This window comes from Polyodon spathula, unplaced genomic scaffold, assembly GCF_017654505.1.
Source record: "Polyodon spathula isolate WHYD16114869_AA unplaced genomic scaffold, ASM1765450v1 scaffolds_1585, whole genome shotgun sequence".
In the NCBI taxonomy this organism is placed as follows: Eukaryota; Metazoa; Chordata; class Actinopteri; order Acipenseriformes; family Polyodontidae; genus Polyodon; species Polyodon spathula.
In genome coordinates, this window is record NW_024473062.1 from 102,742 (window position 1) to 112,831 (window position 10,090).

The following is a 10,090-nucleotide window of genomic DNA, read 5'->3' on the forward strand; positions in this document are numbered from 1 at the left end:
CTTGTCTGTATTGCTACATACCTGCTGGCTTGGACAGATAGATCAGTTCCTAGCAGCTGCTAGTATTTTCGACAGGGGATAGCATTACGAGTTGTGCTTTACATAATTTAATAATGAACAAAAACATTCAGAAAAGCAAACGTCATACTATTATATTGTCCAGTATAAACACCTGGGAACAAATTACTGACAGGAATGTATACAAGAAAATAAATATATATATAAGTACATTATTTAGGCCTGATTAAGGACAACGCGATTGTTTAAATTCGTTTTTTTTAACATTTTTGTGGCATCAAATATGTGCACCTTCTTTTTTTAATCAATGAATAATTAATTCATTGCTAGCAGTGCCTGGGAATGAACTCTGATCCGAAGTCTTGCTGGATATTTTTTGACCTCTGTGCAGTGGAAAGCCATGAGGTTTTTATAATCTGCATAGTGCGAATCCCTGCCATGCATTTGAGACTTGCTTTCCAGGAATTAACAGTACGATAACCAAGGGCTAAAATGACACAACAAACTGTACATATCATACCGTACGGAAAATACCAGGGCATCGTATTGCCAATAAGAAAAGCAACAGATATTCATCAGTTTATTAGATCGAGGCCTGTATTTTCTGGTAGACTGTAATCATAGAATGCTGTTCATCGCACCACTGTTACATTGACAAGTAATTCCTTGACCGATACACACATTCATGTCAGGCATTTATTTAATAACGAGGACAGTTAAATGGAAAGAAAGTAATGGTCTAACCGCACATAGCAGACCGGCCCTGCCTGGCGCCGAGCTCCGGCGTGCACAGAACGGGGAAGCAGGGCGAGGGGGGATGCCCTCTGATCACTCCCGGGTAGCGTGAGGGAGTTTGAGCTTGCAAGAGACTGCGGCAAGGGGATTCAGGAGGATCATGGGGATTCAGGAACATAGGGGTGCACCTGGACAGAGACACGGGACGGGGAGCTGCGATTGGTTGTGGTTATTGTAATGTTGTAGATAAAAGAATCTGGACAGAATCTCCCTTCCCCTTCCCTCCTCTATTCCTTCTTCTCTCCAAATGGCTGTACACTACAATACATTAAAAACTGTTAACACTCACTTTAACAGTCAAGTTGTAATATAAACACGCGACAAAAAATATGTATTCAAACTATTCGTAAGCGTATGTCTGCCCATGATAATAATATGAGTAATTCGTTAAAAACACGTGTTCCTTTTATGAGACCAAATAGGATCAGCGCATTAACCTTGAACAACAGCTGGACGTGTGGTGTCTATCCTGTAGGGGCCGCCAAACACTTGAAAAGGCGTCACTTTCCAGGAGGACATTAAGTGTTATTTTGTCTGTAGTGTGGAATGTGTGCTTAACTCATAGGGTTATCAAAAGAGGTACATAATGATGGGGTCTGGTCAATTAACATGCAAAATTCAGTATTAATAAACGCCCACTGTTTAAATTGTAAGCATTGCTTGATCTAATTGTCAGAAGGACAGAAAACACCAATAAGACCAGCATCTGCATGTGAAATGTCTTGGTATCAAATAGTTTAATGTAAATTTTATATATATATATATCTATCTATCTATCTATCTATATATATATATATATATATATATATATATATATATATATATAAATATATATATATATATATATATATATATATATATATATATATATATAAATAGTAAAACAAAACAAAACAAAACAAGGCTGATCTTCATTCTATGGAAGGTGACAGCAGCCAGATATGCAGTTATGCTGGAAGTTAACATATAAACAATCATAAAATAGCCCCGTTGATCCTTAACGAGGAAAACATAACCAGGGACAAAGGAGGCACAACTCAGGTGTTTCATAACTCTGCAGTGTTCACCTTTCAAAATAAATAAACCCAGTACTGTCACATTGTCGTGCTTCTGAGGTATCATATAGTGCTATACACAGATAGCAAAATACCAACGAAAACCTCACATTTACTTCACAAACTGGTAGAACGGTGCGGGCAGTATCTCCGCGTTTTTTTTATATATTTAAGTGAATGACCTACAATTGAATCTAAATAACAATTCAGTTAAATATGTCTAGGCAACAATAACATAGTATTTATTTGGTTATATGTCTCATTATCTATATATATATATAGATATATATATATATATATATATTATATATATATATATATGATATATATTTTTAAATTCATATTTACAAATGTTAAAATAGTTTGTGAGAACTCTATGGAATTCGTGGAGTTTAAAAAAAAAACAAAAAACAAAAACAAAAACTGAAATGCATTATAAAATAGATCCATAGCTTTGAAACTTGACCCGGTACCCGCAGTGACTGAAGGGGACGTGCAATGCAAAATATAATTCTCTGTAGAGCTGCGTCTTTGTGTCGCTCAAATGAGGATTGCAAAGAAGCACAGAGATGTATGTTTAACACGTACATCGGCTGCAATCATTCACAGCTTCTCCTGACGCCTAGAAACATATCGTACTCGTACAGAACATGGTTTAACACTGCGGTAGAATTAATTTAGAGGTTTGCAAACGTGCAGAATGTGCCTTTCCCAATCTGCAACAATATAGAAACTGGAACTGCACGTACAGACTTCAATGCAAATCTTCACATTGGACATGAACTTCGGGATAGAGAACAACAAATCATTGGCCGCCTGGGTTTTCAATCAACCTCTAAAGCCACAGCCGCCCGCCCCTCGGTGAGGCAGCGAGCACTCGCTTCTCTGGCAGCACACATGAGCTGTTCACGCGTCGGCTCTGGCAGCTGATTGGCTGAAGGCGTCGCAAACAAGCCGGTTCAGCCAATGGGCGGCCTGGACACGCGTTGAGCCGTGCTGAGCACTCTGGTAGCACATGGACAGGAGAAGCTGATCAACAAGCGCCGTGAGTCATGAAGGCACGGTGCAGGGATATAAAAAGAGAGGCTTCCTGCATTTGTTTATAGCGCTTAGGTTACAACAGCAGAGAGAAAAGAGGCAGCAGGCAATCGAAATAAGCACTCGATGAGCAAGCTGCATGGTCGAAACTATTTCAATAAAGTAAACCTTTTCTTCAACGCAGCGTAGAACTACTAAAACCATTCGCATTGATAAACTCGAGGGGTGTATAATAATACAAAAAAAAAAGAGCCAAAATGGTTGTGATGACAAAGAAGATGAAGAACTTCGAGGTGGTTTTCAGCGACCCCAGCAAGACTTACTCGAGCGGAGATAAAGTGGCCGGGCGGGTTTTGGTGGAGGTCGCCGAGGTGACCAAGGTGACAGCGGTGCGAGTGATCGGCATAGGCTGCGCCAAAGTGGAGTACGCCAAGGGCAAGCAGCGCTGCCGTGAAGACGTGGACTACCTCCGCTACGAGGACACGGTCACCCTGGATGACCAGCCAGCAGGTAAGAAGCTAAAATCAAACAGGTGCACAGAGTGATATAACACAATGCAGCGCTTTCTCAGCTACAGAGCGCAGGTAGACTGTGCAGACGGATTCTATACAGTACTGCAATCCTCCAACAACCTTTAAAACCGCCCCCGGCGATTTATTACCTCGCTGGTGCCACGATTTCAGCCTTGGATAATGTGGTCGTTTTTTCGCGACGTGAGATGCATTTGATCCCACCCGTTGGTCAGTTAGCCGAGCGGTTTGCTGTCTCTGCTGCTGTAGCGGATTGTTGCGTTGTCGGTAATTCCCTCAGCAGGCAGAGGGGGCGCTGTTGAGGATGCGCTAGTTGGGGATTCCCATGCTCTGGAGCGGAATGGCAGGGAGGGGTTTCCCTGCAGAGCCTGGAAGCCTAGATTACGTCGAATCAATAGCGAGCAGCGATAGGTCTATAGGAACATAACAGGAGTCGCTGTACAGCGCTAGATATTACAGCTGAAGCTAAACCTGCCATGTTTTCTTTTTAGATGCCGATGGTTCAGTGATACTGAGACCCGGGAAGAAATACGAGTACAAATTTGGATTTGAGCTTCCACAGCAAGGGTATGTGTCTGAGGCACTGTGCTTTTCAGCCAGTGTGACCCGTTCAAAATGAAACTGAACCAGTGCGCCCTTTATAAAGCGCTAAGGGAAAAAAAATGTCAATTTGTGTTTTGCAGGCAGCTGGTCTCCTCCTATAAGGGGAAGTTTGGCAGCGTACAATACTACGTCAAAGCCTTTCTGGAGCGTCCCAGTCAACCGTTACTGGAAACCAGGACCAACTTCGAAGTTGTGGAGCCCATTGACGTCAACACACCAGACTTGATGGTAAGAGAATTCATAAATAACGCAAACATATGCCAATCATATATATATATATATTTCAGTCAGTCAATCTTAATTTTAATTTTCCCTCTTGAGAGATGCATTACCTGGGTTTTTGTTTGGCCCTGGTCTCATAAGTAATTTTTATGGATGGGGGTTGTGGATTCTGTCTACAGTGAGCACACAGTAGCAGCACTGAAGCTGATCTCATTAAGAAACAGTGATGCCTTTATGAGGAGGTTTATTACAACGATGGGCAATTAGTGGTTAATGATTAACTCACCTGGTACAGTAGTTCACTCAGTAACTCAAGTGCAGGGCACATTGAAAATAACTAACCTAGCTTCGATCGATCAGCGTTTCCTTTCTGTCTGTTTGCAGTCACCCGCCACTGGGACTAAAGGAAAGAAGGTGACTTGCATGTTCATTTCAGACGGACAGGTGTCACTCAATGCCAAAATCGACAGGCGAGGCTTTTGTCAAGGTAAGCTGTCTGATAGATGCGCTGATGTAGCGACGGCTCTTGGTTGTCACCTGGAGGTTGACGGTCACTGACGTTGCTTTGTCCTTGTGTCCGCCAGGAGAGGACATCACGATCGATGCGGACTTTGAAAACTCCTGCTCTCGCATTGTGGTGCCCAAAGCGGCCATCATTGCCAAGCACACCTACCAGGCCAACGGGCGCACCAAAGTCTTCCAGCAGAAGCTGTCCTCCGTCCGGGGGAACCACATCATCTCGGGCATGTGCGAAACCTGGAGGGGCAAGACCATTCGCGTGCCCAAGATCAAGCCCTCTATCCTGGCGTGCAACATTATCCGGGTGGAATACTTCCTCATGGTAAGTTCAGCGACAGCCATTAGTTTGGTACTAAAAAGTAGATAACCACACCCCCCTCCTGTTTTCAGGGGGAGCCCATCTCCATATGGCGAGTAGGGCTTAGAGATCTTGGACAAGGCCTGCAGTGGGATTCAGTCCTTTAAACCAGATTGTTGGTTTGTAGCGTGTTCTCAATTTTTAACGCTCCTTCTTTTCAGATCTACATCCACATCCCTGGCTCAGACAAGCTGGTCCTGGAGCTGCCTCTGGTCATCGGCACGATCCCATACAGTGGCTGCAGCAGCCGCACCAACAGCATGAGCAGCCAGGAGGGCAGCAGCGCCAACAACAGCTGGGTGTCCCTTCGCCTCCCTGAAGCGCCTCCAAGTTACTGTGACATCGCCAAAGACTGCCGCATGGAGAGCCCTACCACGCCACTGCTGGACGACTACGATGGCAGCGACAGCCCTCTCTTCATGTCAGCACCGCAGTTCCAGTTCTGTCCACCCCCAGCCTACTCTGAGGTGACTGATCCCTTCTATTCCTCTTAAACTTGATCTCATTCAGCCACCTGGATTGTTTTAAACCATGTGTCAGTTCCTAAACCTGATAAGCTTTTCTTTTTTCATTTTGTTCAGGCTGACGAAGACTGCAATGACAACGCTCTGTAGATTTGCTAATCAAGGGGTCGCTTAGCAACTTTCTGCCGTGGGGTTTGCACAACCTTTCTCGGCACATTTCGGGGGAATTCCGACATGTCCTGTGACCGAAGGCCAGCCCGCGCCTTGGTCTTGAGAGGCAGGCTGGCTTTTTTTGAGAAGAGAAGGAGGCCTGCTTGACGTCACCCTGTGTGCCGACACAAGTCCAGAAACTTTCTCAGCCAGGGTCTATTTGATGCTCTGAAAAAAAAAAAAAATAGAAAAGAAAGGCCTATAGCTGACCGTTTTCTTTTTATTTCAACATTTAGTTTCACATCTGTTTAATTTCTAAAGAAATCTAGAAACTAGAATTGTGAACCAAAGTAGTACTGAAGGCTGAGGCATCAGGCCCGAAGCCCCAGTCTGGATTTAGCGGCTCTGCCCTCTCTTTGCTGCTTCCTTGGGGTTAGCCGTCCATGCGAATCATTGAAGTCATTCCAGTAATCCTGTTTTTACAGAGGACATGCATTAATGGCTGTGAGGGGGTTGAAAGGAGAACTACAGAACCGAAGGGATTTGAGTATTTCCTAGTCAAGAAAGCAGCAACGGTCATGTACAGCAAAAGATATTTGAATTTGTATTCAGTAAGACTACCAGCAACAGGGTTTCCTCTTTCGTCAATCAGAGGGAGGGAGATCTATTACTTGGTCTTCCAAAGTTATTGTAAATCAGTGTTTTCTTAATTTGTTTTGATTGTATTACAGCACTTTCTAACGATGCAAATTGATCTAAAACTGCCTGTCAGGAAAGTGACAAATTCCACTATTTATCTTCTGGATTTTGTTACTGTTTTAAAAATATTATATAAACAGAGTCTTGTATGTCTGAAGATGTTTTTTTTTTTTGATGGTCAGAGCAATGTGAGTTAAAATACTTTTTAAAATCTAAGGGAAACCATTTAGGAAAAAGGTAGTAAATACCCAAACTGAAGACGCCTCCAGTGCCAAATTTGAAACTCTGCTTAAAACAGCATTCATTTGCTCTGACAAATCAACAGAAATAAAATATGTACCTTGCTGTGTCTGTATTGTTTGAGGACTGCTCTCAGCACTGCTTTTGTCATTGGGTGAATCCGAACACACGTTTAGATGTTCTCGTTTTGAATCTGTGAAAAAAGAGATTTTAAAATGTTTTTGTATCTTTGTTTTATTTTATTTTTTTGTAATATTTTGGATATTTCGTTTGAGATAAAAGAAGTTTTATATTTTGTATTGTTTTATAAACCCAATGGGTTAGTTTTGATAAATAAAAAAAGTTTGAAAATAATAAAACTCTTCTGTCTTGCTTTCAAAACCCTCTAGTTACACAGCGTGTCGTTTGTAAAGGTTTTGTAGTTGATAGATTTGAAATCCCGCCAAGAATAACTAGCCAACACATTGCAATATAAAACGACCAAACTAATGGTCACTCACATGCCCTTGTTCTGCATGACAACTTTAAAGTCCCTCATCAGCCCCTCAAAACATGCAGATCATTGTACTAGCTATTACAGGAAACATGGTAAAGGTATTTGAATGAGTCACAAACTAAGCTCAGCCACTCACTGCAGTGGATTAAATTAAAATGCACTGTGTTTTGCAATTTTATTGCGTCTCCTTCAATGCAATGCTGTTATTCTCAGCATTCACATCCTTTTTTCTTTAGATTCCTGTGTTAGAATTACCTTGTCAAAGTGATCAGCTACCAAAAGAAACTGCCTCAATCTTACCTGCTGTGCCACTTCAGTGTGCCATATGGATCTCAGATGAGAAGCACGTGTTATATATTTACTGTAAAACATGATACCTAGCTCTACAGAGACATAGACAAATCCTTATGGCAAGCTTTGATACAACTGTAGTACACAATTTAAACAGTTAAGAGAATCACTTGAGTTATTTACCGCTCAAAAAAATCTGTAGGAATCGCACATAGGCCAAATCTGCCGTCATGCAGGATAAATGCAGTTATCATTTGAAGCAAAGGGCAATAGCAAAAGCTACCTGTGTTACAGTAACTACAATAATGATAAAAACGCTCTCCTGACAAGTGCTTGCGTTGCACATAACCTCACTGAGAACTGCACAGAGCGTCACAACAAGAACCAGAACATTACACAGCGCATGCATTTTAACAGCTTCATCTGCAGGAGGTCATTGTTGTTAATCTTGTGCTTTTTCCCCGTGCTCAGCGGGTGACTCAGTGGGTAAAAGCTCCAGTCTTTGGCTCAGGGGCTGTTTTATAAAAAAGCTGCTGTAAGTGTAGAACAAACTTCTGAAGATAATACAAGACAACAGTTTGAAATCCAGCAAGTGCATGACGTTGAGGTAGTTGCTTCTCATTGGCCAGTTTGCCTTGCTGTGGTGCGTACAGCCCTACTGTTGGATGACAATGAGCCTGATCCAATCTATACAGCCGAACTGCGTGATCCGGCTCCAGAATGTTAACACAATGTTAAGAAAGATTGTCCTGTTCTTACGGCCTGAAGAGCTCAGACCGAGAATTTTTTTAAAGTCAGTTTGCATAAAAAATGATGCAGCATGCATGTATTATTTGAAATGTGTTTAAAATTTCCCGAAGAAATCATCGCAAATTCAAAATCTTTTACCGGGATGGCAACTGAAAGTGGAGAGCCAGGGAAATTCTTCCCATCCACCCCCCATCCAATCGCACCCGGATCAGCTACGGGAAAACACGCTTGTTATCTCCAGGGGAAGCTTCTGAACAAGGTCAGTCACCTGTTAATGATGGAACATTCCTGCCCGGGAGCCATGAATGAGACAGTGATTAGTTTAAGTGCATACAATTAAAATGCATATATAATGCTGAGCCAAGTCACTGTTTCAGCTCAGTAGACTAGACTGGGAGAACCTTTTGGTCAAAAGCAAGCTTCACAAGAAAGATGTCTTAATAATAGGGGAGCAGATATTCTGGCTTGGAGCACAGAAAGAACCCTCAGTAAGACCAGAAAGGATTTACACTAGGCAGGGGGGGGGGGGGTAAGTCACACAGAACCCACATGCCTGAGTCTAAATTCCAGGAGCACCAGAAATCAGAAATACATTGTTGGAACTAGAAGGGTGCATGTCAACTGGAAAGCATGCCATTGGAATCACAGAAACCTGGCTTAGTCCTGAAAGTGGAGAAGAATTCCACACCCCGGGGCTGCAGAGAGCAGAGCCACTGTGAGAGGCGTAGAATCAGATTGCAGGAGGCACTTAGCGGGGCACCGCAAGGGTCGGTATTTGGACTCTCACTGTTCCCCATTTCTATAATTGACTTGAACCAAAGACACACATGGCAAGATGTCAGATTTGCAGGTGACACCAAACTTGATGGAGTCCTGGACTAGCTAACCCAAAGGGATTTGGACCTGCTCTGCAACTGGGCAAACTTGTGGCAAATGCATTTTAATGTTAAAAAAAGTATTGCATATTGTACTTAGTAAGGGGACCCCTACTGGCCCTGTGAGCTCAGGCAGGTGGAGAGGGCACACCTTTGTACACCAGGAGCCTTTAGCTCAGCAACATCTGCTGTTGAGCTCCTGAGAGGAAAGAGGAGAAAGGCTTGGAGGTAAGATCAGAGCTGTTTTTGGGAGCTGGCGAGATAAGGGAGCTGGACATTCTAACTTGGGAGAGTAAAACAGGGTTCAAATGAACGTCCATTCCAAATCCAAATCAAAAAAAAAAACACGAGCACGACACGTTGGTGTTCAATATTCAAGGCTCCTGTTGACGGCTGTGAAGATTTTCACATGTGCGAATGTTTAAAATGAAAACGGAGCTTTGCAAACTGCTGCACAACCCTGTCCCATCAGTCAGAGGTATATCTTCCAGCACCATGCAAGCTCTGGCGACACAGCCAGCTGCAAATGCAGAGCAAACCCATACAGTCTGAACACAGAAAAACAAGAGCTGATCATATAGCCACGGGCTGACATAAGCACATCAACACATTTGCAAACACCGCTGTGTTATTGAGGAAGATTTCACTTTCCTAAATATAGCCTCTGCCCCAGTAAACACCTTGTAAGGTCTGTGTGATACTCTATAGTCGCCTGGCTTGGGCTGTGATGCCAAGGCTGGACGCCTTTAATAACTGTACTGAGCTGTGATTCCTTATACAAGTCCGGGCTCAAAGACTGCCTGCTTGTGATCTGGGATAAAGGACGGCAAAGGTCTCTGTATGAGAGAATATAAATATGAGCCAAAGTGAATACATGCAAACGCTTGCAATGCAAACACTGTTTTCTGATAACATATATGTTACAAAATTCAATTTCAAATTGGGCTAATAATAATAATAATAATAATAATAATAATAATAGGCATT

General features: G+C 42.7%; 1 protein-coding gene across 1 annotated transcript; it reads left to right on the forward strand.

Annotated features, from left to right (window-relative positions):
* The first annotated feature begins 2,962 nt into the window (after positions 1-2,962).
* On the forward strand, positions 2,963-6,908 carry LOC121309931 (thioredoxin-interacting protein-like). Its single transcript, XM_041243117.1, has 7 exons — positions 2,963-3,416; positions 3,928-4,003; positions 4,120-4,267; positions 4,646-4,748; positions 4,846-5,102; positions 5,300-5,605; positions 5,720-6,908. The coding sequence occupies exons 1-7, from the start codon at positions 3,164-3,166 to the stop codon at positions 5,750-5,752; spliced, it is 1,176 nt and encodes a 391-aa protein (XP_041099051.1). The 5' UTR covers positions 2,963-3,163; the 3' UTR covers positions 5,753-6,908.
* The last annotated feature ends 3,182 nt before the right edge of the window (positions 6,909-10,090 follow it).

Bases quoted from the DNA above. Each gene is read 5' to 3' on its own strand.
- LOC121309931 (XM_041243117.1), top strand. From the start codon at position 3,164: ATGGTTGTGATGACAAAGAAGATGAAGAACTTCGAGGTGGTTTTCAGC. The intron at 3,417-3,927 runs GTAAGAAGCTAA...TTTTCTTTTTAG, and splicing joins CCTGGATGACCAGCCAGCAG to ATGCCGATGGTTCAGTGATA. The intron at 4,268-4,645 runs GTAAGAGAATTC...GTCTGTTTGCAG, and splicing joins TCAACACACCAGACTTGATG to TCACCCGCCACTGGGACTAA.